General features: G+C 45.0%; 1 protein-coding gene across 1 annotated transcript in view; it reads left to right on the forward strand.

The window, feature by feature from the left end:
• Positions 1–21,109, forward strand: part of SCML4 (Scm polycomb group protein like 4) — a 95,770-nt gene that overhangs the window by 47,605 nt on the left and 27,056 nt on the right. The window contains exons 2-5 of the mRNA XM_044244583.1: positions 168–382; positions 13,902–14,031; positions 16,296–16,496; positions 20,781–20,975. Of these exons, the coding sequence (XP_044100518.1) occupies positions 227–382; positions 13,902–14,031; positions 16,296–16,496; positions 20,781–20,975 (682 nt within the window). The 5' untranslated portion in view covers positions 168–226. The remainder of the gene's footprint in view (positions 1–167; positions 383–13,901; positions 14,032–16,295; positions 16,497–20,780; positions 20,976–21,109) is intronic.

Below are 21,109 nucleotides of genomic sequence, written 5' to 3' on the forward strand. Positions count from 1 at the left end.
TGTAAAAACTCCTGCAGGTGCCTGGTTCTCTCGTATTTGGTCCCCCCCAGCCCCACCCCAGTGAAGGGTAGGTAAGGCTCCAAAGGCCAAACTGGATACATGCTTGCCTTGCAAACCAAACAAACCCTTCTGTTTTTGTTTTGCTTTGTGTCTGGACTAATTCTTAGCACCTCTACTGCCTGTGAGCGATTTGTCACTTCCTTCTGTAAGACTGGCACCGGCAGACATGCAGTCCCAGAGGATCCCGGGGAGAAAGCGAGGCCGACCCCCACTTCACTCAACACCTATGAAGATGGCGGTTCGTAACCTTTATTCCGCGTCAGCTGGCGCGTTGCCAGCAGTGAAGATCCCCAAGAAAAGAGGGCGGAAGCCTGGGTACAAGGTACGGCTCCATCATCTCCTTTCTCGTCAGGGACGTTGGGCTGGGCCAGGGGGGCTTGGGCAGAGCGGCCGCTGCTCCCGGTGAGGAAAGGCTGGTTGCTGGGGGACGACGGGCGCCGAAGCAAGTTTCTCTCAGGGAAGCGCGTCACGGACAGGGCCTCATTGTCACACCGCGGCCCACAATGCATGCTGTCCCTGTCGTGTGTGTTTTTACAAGTGAGAAAGCAAATTGCACCAGATGGGGAAAGCTGTGAGGCGAGCAGATTTTTAGGGTCAGAGCTAAACACGCGATATGAAGGCTCGCATCTAAATTAGCGTTTCAGGCACCGAGTTTTCCCCCAACCGTGCCTGCTAGGGCGGCGCTCGAAGCCACTTTTCAGAACTCCTTCGTCACTTATTTGAGTAGAAGCAGATGATGTTCCTGAGGCATTTAAATTAATACTAAGGGCAGGCTAGTGTCAAAGGACCCAGGAGCGTTTTCCCAAACAGAGGCCCAACAAGGGGACTCCTCAGGAAAATCCAGGGTGTTAATTCATAGATTCCTGCTTATAATGATGTCAAGTTTGGTTCCAAGGAGGCATAGCAGGCAGAATTCAAATCCTGTGACCCTTTGAAGACTTAACAGTTTGGAGTTGGGGGGGTGTGGAAAAGAAATTCTCTGATGTAATTGCAATCACATAAAACAATCTGAACTGGGAGGAGGGAGAGCTTCTCCTCCAAGAGGTTTCTGAAGAGGCTTCTAGAGAAGAAAGACTATTGAGTCTGTTCTCCACGAGCCTTTTGGGCATTAGAAAACGAGCTTCAGAAGTTTTCCTTCAGTTATTTTTCTTGAAATAAAGAGCTTATGTTTCCATCTTGAGACCTGAATACTCGAACCAAAATGCAAATTGGCAATTAACTCCCATATATTTAGGAAAATGTATGGAAATTATTTCAGGTCAGCAGAAAGACAGAGCTTCCGGAAGAATTGGTAATGAATTCAACCTTTATCCCTTTGGTTCTCTGCAGTTCCTCCAACTGCTGGAAAATAAAAACGGTAGGTGGGGGTGGGGGAGGTGACTCCGAGTTATTTGGGGGTCACGGGCTTTAGTAAAAGAGGCTTTTACTCAGCCATCTCCTGAAGTAAAGTCTTCTGTCACTGGTTATTTTTCTAGCCAAGAGAGCCTCCTTTTTCTCATGGGCACGTCAGCTTTAGAACTATGTCTCTGAAGCAGGCACAGGGTGGGTCTTCCCAGCTCGGCACCTGCGCCATTGCTGAGGTGTGGGAGTTGCTTCTGGAAGGCTGGAGCAGGGCAGCCTTCGATCAACAGAGAGTTGATGGAGCCAGGGAGCAGATCCAGGATCTGAGGAAACACACTGAACATTCCTCTCTCCTAGTTGGCCTTTCTCCGACTCCCCTGGGAGCTGTGACCCAGGAATGAAAATTACCAACAGACATAGCATTTCTGGGGCCAGGAAAAATGGAAATTCAGTCCATGGAATGAGCCCGACTTGGCAATTGTCCTGTATCCTAAAAGGGGCAGTTTTCAGGGCTCCTAACACGGGGCAGGAAGAAAGCTTTTTGGCGTGGTTAGCTGACAGTCTGGGTCTTACAACACGGAAGGCAGGCCTCATGCCCACGTCTCACAGGGGCAGCAGGTCCCAGCTCTTGCTCGAGTCCACCTTCCATGTATTTGGGGAAATGTGTGGGAATTATCTCAGGCCTGCAGCTCCCAGACAGCGCCCCATGCAGTGGGTTTGGTGTTCGGGAATGTCTCCAAACCAGGTGTCGTCCGCTGGAAGGGCTGACTCCCTTGTGGTGACGCAAGAAAAATAAGAACCAGGTGAAAATCTTCATAAAGCTAAAATGGTTCTGCCCAAAGGATCATCCTTTATTCTGAGATATCTGCTTCCTACTGTTTTGGTGTTGAAATTTATTTTATTTAAGTGTCTTACGTGGTGAGGAACTTGGGAATTCTAAAAAGCATTTTATTAAATGTTGTATGCTGTCAGGATTTGGTAATTCAAAAAATATTCTTACTTGGCAAAATAAATTTGGCAACCTGTTAGGTTTCTTCAGTTTTATTCTGACGATTTCTGAGACCCAGAAGCCCCATTTTACCATTAATGAAAAGATTTTAATCGTGGGGAGACCAGCAAGGAAAGTGTAGAGTTTCATTTCATTTACCAAATGGCCACTAATCCGGCAATTTTAACTATTTGAGATGCATTTGGGGAGACAGAAGTTGTTAAAAAAGAAATCCTGAGCAAGCGAAATAAGATATTTCTATTTCTAATATGATTCTATATTTCTATATATATATAATATATATTATATATATCTCTATATAGTAAGAATTTTTGTTTTAACTAAATGGTATTTTATTAATCATATAGAATAAAAAATACAATAACATGATCAATATCATACAATAGTAACAATTGTTATATCAATAATAGCATCATTATGGTATATTTATGCTAACAATATTGTCACAATAGAATAATCAATATTTGGGTGTTCAGAAGGCTCTTTCCCAGGAGATTCTGAAGATGGTGGTACTGACTGGTGGTGCTGACTATGTCACGGTCTATGGTGGGGGCCATTTGTTGCTTCTTGCCTGGTGCTCTCCCACACTGCACTGCCCATCACCTCTGTGTCAATCACATGTGGAAACTCTCCCTGCTCCAAATATGGGCACAAGGCTCTCCATTTAAGACCCATGCACAGCTAATACGCAGTGTGATATTTAACCCCTTCTCTGGGTCTTGAGAATAGTATGAGTGAATTACAAGCAGAAAAAGAAGAATTCAACCGGTAGTCAGATGTCAGCGCCCCAGAGTTCATAGGTCATGCCTCCTCCCGGGGCCCATCTGCCCATGTCTCTTGGCCCAGGCCAGTGACCTCACTGCCAGGTCATGCTCACTGCTGTGAGAACACCATCTAATGGCCTTAAGCCCCCTTCTCACCCCAGTCGAAGGAAACAGAAACCTCTTCACATCATATTTTCTCTGAAGAGCCATACGCTGACTGCCTCGAAAACAGCCTTCTTCAACCTGGAACAGAATTTGTATCTCAGTTTGAAGCCTCTGCTATTGGTTTAGTTCATAGACAACTCAAGGTCAACAGATAGATTTTCCTTATATCTCATGACTAAAAAGACCATTAAGTTCGTTTTAAAGAGATAAAGAGAGAGAGAGGTCTACATCAAGGAGAAACTCTAGCTTCCATTCTGTAGATGTGGCTGATTATAATGTCACCGAACAGTGGGATTTCTAGCTCCTGTGCCTTTATGGTTGGGATTATGATTGAAGCGGGAAGAAAAAAGTGTTGAGTTTTGAAAATAGCTGTCTGTTCCCTCTACATAATTGTAATAATAATACTAACAACAACAGCAACAACGATAATAACAATAACAGTCATAGAAAATTTATTGACCACTTCTGTGTTTGAGGATCTGGGCCAAAATATTGTGTATATTTTCTTATTTGACCCCTGATAGCAAGGGGAGTCAGAAAAACGGCAGGAATTAGGTATGAATGAACCAAGTCCCACAGCCTGAGGCCACTTACTGATGGGCCAGCAGCCCCCTGGACCTTGGCAATCTCTTTGTACTATTGTTCAGAATAGTAATTATGCTTTCCCATTTAGTCTTTCCAAAAAAGAGTAAATTATGTTCTGTCTGCTCTGTTTCATGAGCTCAGAAAATTGTAACATGTTTAGAAAGAATATTATCCCTACCATACTAAAAACAAATGGTTAACATGTTCTAACATGATGGTAATTATATTACTCAGAATATAGAAGCCAGCTGCTGTAACAAAGGCCAAACAGCAGTGGCCTAAAGAAGATAGAAGCTAACCCCCCTGTTGTGTTAAAGTCTGAGAAGCTCATCTGAGAATGATATGATGTCTCCATGGTTTTGGGACCCAGGCTCCCTTTCCGTTGTTCTGCTACTCTTTTTTTTTTATTTTTTAAATTTATTTTTATTATTATGTTCAGTTAGCCAGGATGTAGTACATCATTAGTGTTCTGCTATCCTTAACACCAAGTCTCTACCTCATACTCTAAAATAGCCTTCCATTTCCCACTATGGCACTAGTCTAGGCAGCAGAATGGGGACAGAGGTAGTGGAGCATGTCTTTCCTCTTTAAGGACTCAACCCTCAAAGCTGCACACACCCCTTACAATTGGATCTCACTGGCCATAAACTAGTCCACTGGCCACAACCTAGTCCATTGGTCATACTTAGTGCCAAAGGAGATGGGGAAATGCAGTGCTAGGGTACTAGGGGATCAGGTGGCCAGCTAAAAGTCAAGGAATCCCCTTGATAAAGAAAGAAGGGGGCATGGAAATTTGGGAATAACCAGCATCCTCTGCTAAGTTCTTAAAGAACAGTCTTTTTTTTTCTTCTTCATATTTTATTTATTTATTTGTCAGAGAGAGAGAGACTACAAGCAGGGGGAGCGGCAGGCAGAGGGAGAAGACTATCCACTGAGCAAGGAGTGGGACTCAATCCCAGGACCCAGGGATCATGACCTGAGCCAAAGGCAGAGGCTTAACTAACTGAACCACCCGAGCGTCATAAAGAATAATCTTTTAACTAGAAGATTCACTCTATAAAGAGAGTGATTTTCTAATAAACATAAGTAATGCCACATTATGTTTTATTTTCTCTTTTTTATTGCCATCCTTTTCTTGCCGCCCCTCCCCCCCGCAAAGTATGTGTCCTTGGCATTGGGTAACAAGGAAGTCAAATTCACAGAAATCTCAATTAAGAGAATGTTCGAACTTAAGTAGAAAGGGTTTTATTTGTTCCAACACTTGCTCAAAGCCTCTTTCTAAAATGTGTTTTCATTAGAACTGTTGAATTGGCTTCCACGATTCTTTGATTATCCAGATCTTGTATTGTCTTGGAGTCCTATTTACGAACGTCAAATGCAGCATGATATTGTATGCAAGGGAAGAATAGCTATCTAATGAGCCTTCCTGCGCTGATCTTCGAGGTACACCCCCTTGCTGATGGTGGGCATGGCATGCCCCTTGCATCCCCATTTTCCCATGGGGAAAATCATTACACAGGCACAAGTTGGCAGGAGCCATTCCCTTAGGATGAATGGTGTGGGGAACTCAGGGTGGGGACTGTCTCTCCTATGGTTTTCTGTGACACCCCCACCCCCAGGGCTGGAGCAAGGGCCAACCAAGGCTGAGGCTCAGTGGGGGTGGGAGGCAGAGGTATGCTGGCTAATGTCCCCCCACCAGCTGAGCATGAGTCCAACATGAATGCTGGTTGATATTTTCAATTATGTTAAGAGGTAAGAAAGGTATGTTGGAAGTTTGCTCGTTTGTTGAGCACGTGATGAGCTTCTTTGAACTGGGTGACAGTTTGTGAAAACCAAAAATAGTTCAGTTTTTTGTGCTATTCGTGGTGTAACAGTCGCAGACAAGGCCCACTTTTAAGTTTAATTTGTGGGGTTTTTTGGTTTGTTTGTTTATTTATTTATTTGACACAGAGAGAGAGAGAGATTACAAGTAGGCAGAGAGGCAGGCAGAGAGACAGAGGAGGAAGTAGGCTCCCCGCTGAGCAGAGAGCCCATGAGAGCCCAGGACCCTGGGACCATGACCTGAGCTGAAGGCAGAGGCTTTAACCCACTGAGCCGCCCAGGCACCCCTAGGCGTAGTTTAATTTGTGTTTTTAACATTTTCTCCATCACTTTCTCAAGTCTGTGAGTCAATCAAAGAGTAAATTCTGCCCTAATTGGTAGCATTCAGCAATTTCCAAGGCATATATTCCCAACATGTCCAGTTCCAAGATACCAAAATGGCAGCCCCGAGCATGGAGTTGCTCAGACATACTTCCCTAAGGGCATGATAACAAAATAATTAGAATAATTAGAAAGTGATGAGTTTTTGAGTATCAATTACCTTTGTTTTTAAAGTATTTTAAATTAATACTCTATAAATATATATATACTTCAGTGTTCAGCGATCACTGTGTCAACTTGCAATATTCCTGAAAATCTAAGTCATCCTTTATGGCCCAGTTTAAGGCAGCTCCAGCTTCCCACTGCCCTGAGTTCTGCTAAGACACAGTCCTGCTCCTGGATGCACCCTGTTTTCTCTCCATCTGTAGGGTTGACCCCATGCAGGCTGATGCAGAGAACTTGGCCTTCTCACTAGTTTCTGTAAGAAACCCAATCACACCACACATTGCTTGAAATATGTGGTTTGTACTAAAGATTGTTGGGGGCACAGGGCGTCGTGAACAGCATTTCATTAAGTAATTCTCACAAGTAGATCCATTTTTCTGAATTCCACTTTATCCAGTGATGGTGTTTTGTGTTTTCTCTTTTCTTTCTTCTCTCTCCTGGTACCCTGGAGTACTGGCTTCATCATCTCCTCTCTCAGCTTCCCTCTGTCTAGGAGGAAACTAAGCCCTGCCCTCGGCAAAGTGGCAGCCTCCACTCTTCACGGGTCTCAGGGGTTCTCTGGGTCCAGAGGAAAATATGAACCAAGCACAGAGATGGTGGGAGAAGGCTCCAGCATCCCCACCGTATCGCTACCCTGTCCGCACCCCTGAAAGGCATTAGTGAGCCGGCCCATTTCCGTCCCAGCTTCAAGCATTCCCTTCTGTCTTCATTGTCATGTAGGCAGTTTGTTGTATTGGGGTAATATTATTTTCCTAAAGAAGTTTTAGTTCAAAGAAAGCTTAGCTAGCATCTCAGATTTAGCCGAGGGGCCTGTTGCCAAAGAAGGCCTCAGGGTTGAAGGATAGCGGCCCCTCCGTCCCTTAGGTGTTTCATCTCTCCTCCAAGTGTGGGGAGAAAAAGGTATGGGTGGACCCAGAAACAAGCTGCTGCCTAGGAATGGAATTAGGTCATTGGCTATAAATGTCTTGTTCTTGGAGCTTATATGCATTTCCAACACACACGTTTTAAGACTAAAGTCTGAGGTTAAACACAGTGAGGTATTCAATTTTCCCTAACTCTGCTCCCCACAGCATCTCCTCAGAACCCGGAGGAAGTTTTGTGTGGAGAAAGAGTGTGAGTCTAAGGGAGAATGTGCCCCCAAGAAAAGCTGTGGTAGGGAGATGAGCAAAACTATCCTCAAATACAGGTGGCAAGAGGAAGGAAGGGAGGGTGAACATGATTTAAAAAAAAAAAAAAAGAAAGAAAGAAAAAGCATATTAGGTTCCTAGGGCTGCTGCTGTAGTAAACAGACTGGATGGTTTAGACAACAGAAATTTATTGTCTCACAGTTCTGGAGGCTCAAAGTCCAAGATCAAGGTGTATGCCTTGGGTTGTCGATGTTGTCTTTCCTGTGTCTTCATATTGTCTTTCCTCTGTACCTGTCTGTCTCTGTCCAAATTACTCCTTTTATAAGGATATATAGTCATATTGCATTAGGGCCCATCCTAATGACCTCATTTTAACTTGATTATCAGCAAAAAAGATCTGGTTTCCAAATAAGGTCATATTCATAGGTCTTGGGGGTTAGGGCTTCAACATCATTTTGGGAGATACATTTCAACCCCTAATGTCCAGTATAATAATCTTTGTCTTTCAACCAGGCATTTAGTCCATTTATGTTTAAAGAAATTAGTGGTAATTTTAAAAATTTTTTTTAAATAAATATTTTTTTTTATTTTTTTTAAATCCATACGTATTATGGATTGGAAGAGAATTTAGAAACCCACAATCTACCCAATCTCATGGCTTTGGAAGATGAAGCCTAGAAGCACTGAATGAGCTGCTCAGGGTCCCATGTGAGCTGGTGGCAGACCCGGGATTTAAACCCCAGCCCTGCCTCCGAGCCCTGTGTTCCAGCCCCTCCCCTGTGGGGCGTCAGCGATGTATAGTTGATGACTGAAGTCATGCAGGTTCTCAGTGTCCATCTCCCGGGGGAGGAAATATGGGTCCATTTCTCCTTCATGTCATGCCCTCCCCCAATACCATCAGCAAGAGTGACAATGAATATTTCCTGAGTCCTCATTTGCACTAACCCTATGTTAGATGTTTACATTTAAATCTTGACACATCCCTGTGAGGGGATATTATTATCTTCACACAGGTAAAGGAAGGCAGGCTCCAAAATCCTAAGTTACAAGAGCTCCCCACACTGAGTGGCTGAGCTGGACTTTGAGCTCAGATCCAAAAGCTATGTTCCAACGTATGTGCCCACTGGCACCCCGAACTTATTTTTAAATTTTGCTTTGTTCCTTCATCTCTGCTGATGTGTATGTCGTCTCTACACATCATACTCCCTCAACAACATTCTCCGTCCTCAGATGACCAACCTATTGCTACCAGTGTATAGTTAGTAATTCTGTTCCTGCCGCACTTGAAAATTTCTAGAATAATCCTTCAATTTCTGGAGCAATTAACCCCTTCTCCATTATTGGCCCCTGGTCACACATCTCAGTTTGCAAACAGACTCTCCCCTTCCCCAACTCTTTCCAGTGGTTGTTTAGCAAATGTCTTAGAGAAGGTCTTCCCCAAAAGACAGCTGGAGTGACAAACTCTCCAGGCCCTTATTTTGGATCTGTAAATGGAAAAGAAAGATGAGCTGCAAGTACATTCTCCAACCCCTTTTGGTGGAGACGCCAGCTGGCAGGGACCCACTCTCTACTCTTCTGCGTCACCCATCACGATACTCTATCCCAGCAAAGCACAGCCCCTTGGGCAGCTGCTGGCAACCACACCCTGGTGGAGGGGGTGACCACATCCTTTTGATTGAAGTTTTGAATTTCAGGTGCAGGTGCCAACTTTGCCAGCATCTGTACAGGGCTGTTGGCTTTGAAGGCCAAGGATTAGCTCCAGTATATGTCAGAGCATGGCGTCTCAGGCACCTAATCTCTCTCTAGACTTACGCTTCCAAGAAAGAAGTTTGCCTCCCTTCCTCCCTTCCATTTTATCCAGTTTATTCTGCCAGATCCTGTTTTTAATACTTTAAAAATAATGATATTTTAGAATAGGTTTAGATTTACAGGCGAGTTGTGAAGGTAAAACAGAGAATTCTCATATACCCCATGCCTACTTTCCTCTATGGTTAACATTTTATATTCCTATGATACATTTGTCTCAACTAGCGAACCAATAATAATACATCATTATTAAATCATGTCTGTATTTTATTCAGATTCATTAGTTTTTCCGTATTCTGTTCCAGGATCTAGCCAGGATATCATATTAACATTCAGTCATCTTGTCTCCTTAGGCTTCTCTGGGCTGTGAAAATTTCTCAGAGTTCCCTTGTTTTTGATGACATTGGCAGTTTTGAAGAGTTTGGGTCAAGTGTTTTGTAAAATGTTCATAATTTGGGCTTGTCTGATGTCTTTCTAATGATTAGACTAGGGTTATGAGTTTTGGGGAAGAAGATTCCAGAGGTAAGTTGTCATTCTCATCATGCCATGTCAAGGGTACATACTATCAATGTGGATTATCACTGTGGATGGTGACCTTGAATAGCATCCCTGTATGTTGGGTCATAAGGGAGTTCCTCATTCCACATGTAGGAGAGGCACTGACAGAGAGGCCCCACATCACAACAAAGTACATTCCTAGCCACTGGACTCACTTCTATTTTAGGAGCCCTCGAAAATCGGATGTGACTCCCTTTCCTAGGCCAAGTTTTTTCCTTTATTTTAAGTGATGAGATAGAAATTTCAGCATGCTAAGTCAAAGGGTATGCTTCCTGATGGTCTATTCTCTTACCAGAAGAATTTTTAAAAAGTCATGGACCACCCACAGGTGCGTGAGATTTCTTCTTTGTTCAGAAGTCCCAGCAGTTGTTTGAAGGGTAGGATGAATGCCCATGGTTTGCCCTGCAACCGGCTGACTTATCTAATTCCTTCAATTGCTTTATCTCATCAGAAATGGTGGGCAGTGGTAAGAGCCAACTCTATTTGTATTACTTCTTAAGAGGTGGATTCAACAAACAGACCCTTTCCTAATAAATATTAAAATAGTGAGCAAGCATTAGGTCTTAGGGTTATTATACACTCATGCAAACAGGAAACCCTCCACCATCACTATCCTCACCATCATCACCATTGTCACATCACCATCCTTCTAGGGAAGGGTCACGAGGATCTTTGTGCGATTTGCTTAAAGACACAGTGGTAACATTGGTGACTTGCCAAATCTTACTTTTCCCCCACCAACATCATTATCTGTATGTTGGTTGGAGGGCTCTAAGCCTGTAATGGAGAATTTAGCCAAGGTCCTTCTAGAGACCACTGCCCACAGTTGTTGGGGACTGCTACCACCAGCCTCTCCATCACAAGCCATGCAGCACAGCATATCATTCCTAGAAGGACTGTCAGGGGGACGCGTAGTGCACTACCTGGGAGGACAGGCAGGGTAACATGTAGCCCTTGTCACACTCGGCAGGTGAGGGAACCGAGCCAAAGTCACGGTCACTGAGTCACAGCTGGTTTCTGGTCCCCTCCTTTCCACCACTGAGTTGTCTTTGAGATTATTTCTATAGTATTTAGCAGAGCATAACTAATTTTTCAAATGCTAAACACAGAATAAGATGATATCTCTGTTGACTGTAGCTTCTGACTAACATTGGGTCTCTTGCCAGAGCCCCAGATTCTGCATCCAGATAGCCCTGGGCGACCAGGGTGCTCACTTTTGACGGATTTAATTGTAAATTCATTTCAGTGAATTTACAATCATTTCCACACGTCCCACTGCATCCTCAATGCTGCTCAGCAGCCACACCTTAGTTCATGAACACGGCCTCCTCTATCCTCACTCAGGCTTCTGGCATCATGGAGAAATTAGAAGCCATCAGAAAAGACCTTTCGTAAGTTCCCATCTCCACATCCACCCCCACCCCCACACACACACCAGATCTGGGCCATTATACTCTGCTTTGCAATAAAATAGATGAAAGGTCCAAGTTTCCCTGCAGCCTTGACCCCGCCCTCCCACCCACCCGCCTCCATTCACTAAATTCATCCCCTCTCACCTTCTAAAGTCCTGATGCTGCCAGCTCTCCAAGCACTCCCCTGAATCTTCCTTTCCCTCTCTGCTGGATTATTTCCCTCAGCATTAAAGTATGTCTCTCCTGTCTCAAAATATATATGTGTGTGAGTGTGTGAGTGTGTGTGTGTGTGTGTATAAATATATAAATATATATAAAATATATAATATATATGTATAAAGAAGTATTTATATATATAAATACTTTTTTAAAAGCTTTAATTGTGGTAAGACACATGGCATAAAATGTACCATCATACCCACTTCTAAGCGTACAGCTCAGTAGCAAGTATATCACATTGCTATGCATTCCATCTCTAGAACTTCACCTTGCAAAACAGAAACTCCATCCCCATTAAACAATTTCCCATTCCCTCCTCCCTCCAACCCCTGGAGAACACTATTCTACTTTCTGTTTCAGGGATCTTGACTCTTCTAGGTACCTTAAATGAGTGGAATCATGCAATACTTGTCTTTTTGTGACTGGCTTATCCCACTTAGCAAATATGTTCAAGACTCTTCCATGTTGTAGCATGGGCCAGAATTCCCTTCCTCTTCAAGGCTGAGTAATATTCCCTTGTGTATGCATATCACCTTATGTTTATCTATTCATCTGTCAGTGTACCCTGGTAGTTGCTTCCTTGTGGACTATTGTGAGTTGTGCTGTCATGAGCATGAGTGGACAAATCCCTCTTGGAGATCTTGTTTTCAATTCTTCTGGATATAGACCCGGAAGTGGAATTGTTGGGCAATTCTATTTTAAATATCTTGGAGAACTGCTCTACTGCACCTTTTTACATTCCTGCCAATGGTGCACAAGAGTTCTGATTTCTCCACATTCTTGCCACACTTATTATTTTTTTCATTTGCTTTTGATAGTAGCTATCCTGATGGGTGTGAGGTGATCTCCCACTGTGGGGCAAAAACTACTTGATTTGACTTTTCCTTCTTGCTATGGCTAATTTTTGGCTCCCCTTCCAGACAAGCCTACTTGAAAGAGTTGACTTAAACTCCTGATCCCAGTGCTTCCCCTCCCATTATTTCTTGAGCTAATTCCAATCAGGTTCTCATCCCACCCACTGCACTACCCCCTCTATGTTGAGAAGTTGCTACATCTAAAGGCCACTTCTACTCTTCCTTGTGATTAGAGCTTTTGACATGGCTGACCACTCTCTCCTTCATGAAACACTTTCTCTGGCTCCCACAAGGACCCACTCTCTCAGTTTTCTTTCTAATCCACTGGATATCTTTCCTGGTTTCTTTTGCTGGTTCCTCCTTGTCTCTCCAAGACTCTACATGTTGGAGTCTTACAGAGCTCTGTGCTTGAATTTTTCTCTTCTCCATCTGTACTCCTTCTGTTCTTCTCTGATGAGCTCATCCATTATCATGGCCTTATATATCAACTCCATATTGATGATTCAGTATGGGGGGATCTGCATATATGGGCGGGGTCTGCAAATATACTAACAACAGAATACACACCCTTGCTACTAAAAATATGGCCAATGGACTAGCAACATCAATACTGCCTAGAAGCTTGTTAGAAATGCAGAATCTCAGACCCCACCCCAGACTTCCTGGATCAGAATTGATATTTTAATCAGATCCCCCAGATGAGTGATTGCACCTTAAATTTGAAAAACAGTGGAGTAGTGGAAAAACACACTCAACCTTAATTATGTACTAGTATCATCTGAGTACCTTTTAAAACTTCTGATGCCTTGGTCCCACTCCCAGAGAACGATTTAATTGGTCTAGAGTAGAGAACAGACACAGGTCAGTGGTGAAGAGGTGAAGTGACTGAATTATTCATTATTTTTTGGTGGATTAGACAATTTTCTGTCAAACCTTGCTATGGAGAGTGACTTGTTGGCATTGACATAATCAACTGACCAGTCATCTCTATTTTATTCCATATCAACAAATTTCAGCTCCTCATTTTTTATTTCAAACAAGTCCTTCAAGGTGGCTGCTTCTCATCACCAGAGAATACACTCATGTCCACACTTGGGCTGCCCTTGACAGTTTCTGCTGTAGGAAATAAACACTGAGTAGTATGGCAGCCTCTTGGAGGAATGGTTTCTGGTCTCTTTTCCAGCAGGATCCAGTGATATTTGTGAGCTGATAGCTCAGCAGAGAGTGAGGAGAGCTTCCAAATTGGTCCTTGGGTAGCTGTTGGGAAAGCTCTGTCCACAGGATTCTAGGAATTTGCAGCATGGGTACCGTCCCCTCCCCTAAATTCTGCACTCAGACAGCTCACAGGCTTCAACAGTCATACCTCTTGTGTTCCCACACTCACTGCCTGACACTAGTCATTTCCTGGGTAGATCCACTCTAAGGGTAAGGTGCAGAGCTGATCTCTGAATTTGACCCCAGACATGAGTCTCTATCACAATCTTGAATCTGAAGTTCAACCCCTTAGCTGCACAATAGAAGGTTGTGGAAACATGATAGAGTAGCAATTGGTAACCTGATGTCCATGAAAAATTGGGGGCAAGTGTAGAGTGTATTTCTAGATTTTCCTTGACCAAATGGGCTCTGTCTTGCAGCTCAAGTCTCGGGTTCTTATGACTCCTTTAGCCCTCTCACCTCCGCGGAGCACACCGGAGCCCGACCTCAGCTCCATCCCTCAGGATGCAGCCACCATACCAAGCTTGGCGGCCCCACAGGCTCTCACAGGTAGGTCAGTTGAATGACCTCTAAGGCTGTGATGGCCAGCCCGCTGTCTAGCAGATGCTTTGTGAACTGGAGAGCTGCCACTGAGATAGCTCTAATGAAGAATTTAGTCCTTAGCTAGACAGCAGGGAGGACGACCAAATTCTCTGAGAATATTAGCCTAAGTGTCTCACAGATAGGATTACTTGAAACTTGGTTTTCAAGGCACCTCAAACTTGGTTTTCAAGGCACCTCAAATTCAACCTGGTTGCACTGGGATGGGACTAGAAAGGGTGGTTTGGTGGCCCAGTATTTTCTTTTCAGAGCCACATTTACTTTTCACCCAGAGTGAACCGGCTTACCTTGAAGAGTTTCCAACTCTGTGTTTGTGATTCCAGATCTCCTGAGGACCCTAACCTCCCTTAGTCCCACCTGGTGTCTTCAATCCAGTCAGAGTAGAATTCAGTCCAATCTTTCTTATGGGGTGTCCACCAACAAACATTTCTATTGTAAGAGTACCAGCACTAGGATGGCATCTCTCTCTCTCTCTCTCTCTCTCTCTCTCTCTCTTTCACACACACACACACACACACACACACACACACACACACACACACACTGTTCCCATCATCACAAGCCACCCAACTCCCAACCCACTTGATTCCCTTCAGCTTCCCTCCCATTCCTCTTAGGTAAAAACCAAACTTGTTTATGTGGTCAGCAGACCCCTGCATTCATTGTCTTCCTCTCAGTCCCTAGAGCCCCCCATAAAATTTCAGCATGTTGCCTTCCCTCTATCTGGAATGACCTCCTCTCTGGTCATCCTTCTCATCCCTTACATCTCAATTCAGGAATACCTTGCTCCAGAAGGCCTTCACTGACTTTCCTGCTAGGGTCCCCATGATGGGCCCTCTTAACACCTCCCCAGTGTGTCTTGACATGGGTGACATGTCACACATGATAGTCTCGCATGGGTTCCTGGAGTGCTCTGAGTGTCTCCACCTTCCCAGAGGGTCTCCCAGCCCTGTGAAGCCAGGGAGCCCCAGAATCTGTAGAGTAGACCTAGCATAGTGCCTGGTATGAAGGTCCCTTATTGGTTAGACTTCCTTAATCATCTGGGATGAGCACAAGAGAAGGCAACCTCGTGGGGTGGAAAGAGCACAAGCATTGACATCAGAAAGGCTTGAGTCCAAATCCTTGTTTCACCCTTAATTACACTTTAGACTGTAGAGCAAGCATCCAAACATTAAGCCTCATTTCTTCATTAGTTTCTTCATTAGTGAAGGAAATAATCATACCCTACTCCCAGGCTTGTCTTGAGAATTAAACAAGATAAAATATACAAAGTGCCTGGAATAGAGTAGGTGCTCAATAAAAGCGAAATTTCTTCACCCTTTTTGTTACTGTTTAATCCTTTCCATATCCTATTGGTCTCTTCTTCAAGTCCCTTTTGAACACTCTTTTGCCCTAGTGGTCAGATCCTCAAGGTAAGATCTTCATAACCTGGGATGCGGGGGTGGGATAGAAGAGAAGTCATTGCCATGGGGAAGAAAATGTGACACCTGCCATTAATATTTATTTTTATCTCATCCTTTAAAATTTTCTATTTATTGGCTATGTTTTAAGATGCATGTAATATATTAAAACAGTCCAGAATGTATATATCCTATGAATAAATAAACAATTTTGGGCATGTGCTCGAATATACAGATGGGGTCTATGACTTTTAAAAGCGTGGGGACCATTGGTTGGGCTCACCTAAATGGGCAGCTGCGTATTTAATATCTCTGAGATTATAAATAGCACTCTCTTTAGAACTTCTTTGAATATATAGTCTTTGGAGTAATCATCATCATTGGAAATTTTTTTTCAATGCAAGTTAACAACAACAAAAAATTCAGCAAACATTATGTGTAGTTTAACAGCCCCTTTGGAGGGGAAGGGAAGATTTTGTATGTGTACCTGCCCAGTATGGGAATACATTTATACACACGGTCTGCATTGACCTCCATAATTGCAATCCCGGTTTGAGTACATCGGAGGGGACCCACCTGCCTATCTGTTTCCAACCAAGAGGTTCTCTTGATAGTGAGCCCCAGAAGTTGGGGTTGATGGGTTCTTTTGCCTCTTGTTCATCTCAAGGTGGGAAGAATCAGTCCCACCTTTGTTTATTCCAGCCTTCCCAAGGGCCAGGAGGGCACAGCTGAAGCATCCCTCATGCACACAGAAACAGTCCCCTGGCCTAACACAACCAATGCTGAGGACTTTGTGGGTCTCTGTTTCCACAGTCTGCCTCTACATCAATAAACAAGCCAATGCAGGGCCATACTTGGAGAGGAGGAAGCTGCAGCAGCTCCCCGAGCACTTTGGGCCCGAGAGGCCGTCAGCGGTCTTGCAGCAGGCTGTGCAAGCGTGCATCGACTGTGCCCATCAGCAGAAGTTGGTCTTCTCCCTGGTCAAACAGGGCTATGGCGGTGAGATGGTGTCAGGTAAGGCCCTGGGGCAGGTTGTGTGAGGAGGGTGTGGGGGTCTCTCTGAAGAGGGAAGAAGCCATAATCAGGCTTGGGGGACAGTGGTTGTAGCCAGGGTCTGTCTTCCTTCTGCTGGGCTCTGGGGGCCTTAACAATAAGCCTCTGTGCTGGAGGTTTCTCTCTGGGTTCGAGGAGATGATGCTTCTGGTCCTGGACAAGAAGACTGAGCATCTGAATCCTCTTTCACTGCCCCCTACTTCCGGGTCATCAGTAAATCCTATTGCTCTTACTTCAAAATGTATCCAGAATCCAGCTACGTTTCACCACTCAGAGCAGCCGCTCTGATTCTTTAAAATTCAAAGTCACATCATGGCCCTCCTCTGCCCTGCACCTTCCGTGGTTCTCATCTTACTCCAAGAGAAAGCCCACGTCCTTACGAGGACCCAGAAGTCCTAAGTGACCTGGCTCTGGCGACCTTTTCAATCTCCTAGTCAATTCTCCTCAGTCCCCACTCTGCTGCAGCTACAGTGGCCTCCTTGCTGCTCCCTCTGCTATCCCCAGCCACGCTCTTGCCTCAGGGTGTTTGTCCCTGCTGATCTATCTGGAATGCTCTTCCATTGGCTGTCCATGTGTGACTTGCTCCCAGAATTTCTTCAGATTTCAAATGGCGCCTTATCCAAGAGCCTTATTCTGACCACTCTGTCTAAAATATCAGCCCTTGTCACTACCCGTTCTGCTTTACTCTACCTCATTCTTTCTTCCTGTCATGTATCACCACACAGGGCAGTGGGGAAGCTCGTGGTTCCAAGCACCTCTCAAGGGCTAGGTTGTTGGTTTTTTAAAAGATGCTTCAAGGTCATTCTCTTCTCCCATTGTCACCACTGTCCTCCAGTTTCAGCCCCACCCAAGGCTCTCTACACAACTGTTGTCACCACCTGCCATTAAGCCCTAGAACACCGGGTCTTTGTAAGATATCTTGATTCCAAGGGGACAGACTGGTGTTGTCTTTGGCCCAGCCTCAAGGTCATGGCCTCCATATCACCAGGGAATAGGGAGAAGATTCCACAGCAACTGGGGTGGTGCAGGTAATCCTGCCAACTGTCTAAGGGAAGCAGGGTAGGGGTGACTTTAATGTCTCTGGTATTTTATTTAACCCTAGATCTCCATGGCTTTGGGGGCATGGAGGTTGTCCAGCACAGCTTCCCCAGCTGTGATTGGTTCCGCCCACCTTCTGGAGCTCGCTCTGAGCAGGAAGCTGGGTCTGACTTGCTGGTAACTGATTAAAATAGAACTTGGCAAGGTTCAGGTGCCATGTGTCTTACCCAGGGTGACTTTTAAGAAACTTTAGCAGAAGCAGAGACAAGAGGAAGAAGTACTGCACTGGGGGAGGCGAAGAGGAGGGTCTTGTTGTCAGGCTTCTGAGAACCCACTGGCCATTCTTCTCCAGATTCTTGTCTGAGAGCCAGGTTCACAAACCTGGGCAGCCCTCTGAGGTTGAAGGCCTTGTTCTTTCTTTGCTGAGTAGCAAGTGTCAAGACACAACATGGTGCTAAGAGAAAGCTATTCCTGTACCGTGTGCCCATCCTCTTGAGCAAATCCCATCTAACTGAGCTCCTTGCAGCTCCTCTCCCTAAGCCGGGAGAGCCAACCCCATCTTCCCTGCTCTCCTGCAAAGTCTTTCTGTGACCACAGGGGCCTTGGCACTGGGGGGCATGTTCTGCAGTGCCTGGTGCCAACACAAGCCTGGACAGAGCCCTACTGCCGACTTTCCCTTGGCTGAGGGATTCCCAGAGTCCAGAGCTCAGCACGTGGTCTTAGTGTCTTGGAGAATGCAGTAGCCCTGGGGGACTCCTTATGCTACCTCCTTGAGGTTGCAAAGTGGCAAGATGGTCTTTCACATTACCAATGGTGGTATGGAAGCTCAGAGAGCCTATGATAGCCCCAAGATGGCTCAGGGAGCGACTCAAGGAGAAATAGTTAGACTCTCCCACTTTGTACTTATCCTTAGTACTCTCCCACTTTGTACTTAACCTAATCCTTAGGGCACTGCTTTCCCAATTTTCCTATGGCACAACACAGGAAATGGTGATGTTGGTGCTGGCACAGTGGGCAAAAGGAACCAGACTGCCATGGGTAGGCCTAGGGCCATCCCAAAGGCTAAAGGAGCAGTATTGCAGTTCCCCATAAGCCTCGTGCTCTACCCGAGCCACACTATCCCAGAGGGGTTGACCTCATGGTGTCATAAATGCCACGGCTGCTTTTAGCAGGTGGCCCTTCCAGGCATCTCTGGGAGTGTATGCACACTCATCTGTGGAACAGACCCAATGACCCCAGTCTCTCCTTTTGTGGGTTCAGTTTCCATCACGCTTGGTCTTCTAAAATATTGGAGGCCAACGGCAATGCTCACACTAAAAGGGAATTTCCAGAGTGTCTGAGTGGCTAGGATAAACCCATTAGGTGGGCACATGGCGGCTCTTTGCTGGTTCTCCCAAATAGAGTCACCCAGAGTGTTAATGTGACAGGTAAGTGCCACTTAGAGGCCATATGAGCCAGAAAAATCACTCTATGCCCTCTTCTCAATCTCCTCACCTGTAACATGGGGTAATAACCTCTCGTCTACTGTCCTCACAGGATAGTCAGGAGGGCTGAATTAGGGGATGAATATGAAGGCTCTTGTCAAACTATAAAGAGCTATACACACACACAAAAATGGATTCTTTTGATTTCCTAATTAAAATGGGCTGTTTTGTTTTAGTTTTAAAATCAAAACTAGTCCTAGTGTTGCCCCTGCCCCAGCCCCTGCCATGCTCCTGCCTTTGGGAGATAAAACATGAAAAACAGGGCTGCCCTCTACGTGTTGACAATGAGTGGCCAAGACTTGACTGGGAGCAGAGTGTCCTCTTAGGGTCTGCTCTAGTGTTCCTCACCGTGGAGCTGGTACGCAAGCTTCATGGGGTGAGAGAGACCATGAGGACAATTACAGAAAGGAACATGCTAGAAGTTAACATATTTCTTCTAAATCCCAGTAACCCTGTAGACATCGAATTTCATTTAGAATCACAATGGAAAGATTATTGTTCTTTTTGAAGACACCTTCCCAGAAGAGCAGAAAGAACCCTGAATTCTGTTTTGCTGGGTTAGATCTAGAGACCTCAGCATGAACTCAGGTTTATTTGGATATCTATCTATCTAGATCTAGACCTACCTATCGGTCTACTGACTGACCTAGCTCTATCCATCTCTCTCTCTCTAAACATATATATATATAGAGAGAGATAATCATAATGGGATTATATACATGCATATATTTCTTAGCTCTCTCCACTGAAAAGAACCCAGAGTTACTGGACACTCCAGTAACAAGGAGCATATCCAGTGCCCAAATCTTGATTTCTAGATATCACAGTTTCGTAACAAGGAATTGGAGCCGTTGGAGAAATGGCTGGTTTTAGGGCAGGGGCAGGGAAATTGAAGATGAATCTGAAACATATTGAAGTTTCAGTAACCAACAAGTTGTTAAAAAAAAAAAAATGGAGGCATGTCATAGGGATGCAGGACACTGGAAGTCCCAAAGACAAAAGATGGAACAATTTGAGCAACAAAATAAATAACATAGTATTGTATAACCCATGGTACAAAATAAATATCTGGGTCTATATTGATATCAATAAATGATTGAATAAATGAATGACTGAATGGAGGAAAATGGACAGTTCTTTCTTATCGAAGAATTCTGAACGATAGAGAGACTCTTCTCTCCTCAGGAGGTAGAGCTTAATCCTCCACTACCCTTGAGTGTGGGCACAACCTTTTGTTGTTTGGAATGGAATATGGAGAGTACAGTGGAGAAGTGCAGCAAACCCCATCTGGCCAGGCGATGAAGGCTGGCATCCCAGGGATGTCATGTGGACATCACGTATCTCTGATCTGATGTGATGAGAGGGGCACTTCCTGTCTTCCCCCAACACGTTAACCCCACTCAGATCATGAAAAATCATCAGATAAACCCCAACTGAGGGACACTTTACAAAATACCTGACTGATACTCTTCAAAACTGTCAAGGTAATTCGAAACAAGGAAAGACTGGGAACCAGTGCCAAACCAGAGGAGACTCAGGAGACATGACTACTAAACATGGGGTGGGCTCCTGGGTAAGATCCTGGAAAACAAACAGGGCAATGAGTGAAATCTGAATAAAGCTTAGTTAAAACCAAGGCACAACTGTACAAACAAAAACCTCTTCCCATGGCCCTGTGGCTTTCTTGTGCCCCACTCTGAGTGGCTGTCTCTGTGCTTTCCAGTCTCAGCATCCTTCGATGGGAAACAGCACCTGAGGAGCCTGCCTGTGGTGAACAGTGTTGGGTATGTCCTTCGCTTCCTCGCCAAGCTGTGCCGAAGCCTCCTGTGTGATGACCTCTTCAGCCACCAGCCCTTCTCCAAGGGCTCCAGTGGCTCTGAGGAAGCTCAGGAGAAGAAGGAAGGCAGGATGGAGTCAGGTAGGCTTTGTTTGTCTGTCTTCCCCGTCCCTGAGGTGGTCCCAAGTGTCCCTGCCTTCCTGGGAGATGAAGGCTCCCAGGCTGCCTCGTTGCCATCCCCCACCCTGGGAGAGCTCAGGCATGGCCAGGACACA

Source organism: Neovison vison, chromosome 1 (genome assembly GCF_020171115.1).
Source record: "Neovison vison isolate M4711 chromosome 1, ASM_NN_V1, whole genome shotgun sequence".
In the NCBI taxonomy this organism is placed as follows: domain Eukaryota; kingdom Metazoa; phylum Chordata; class Mammalia; order Carnivora; family Mustelidae; genus Neogale; species Neogale vison.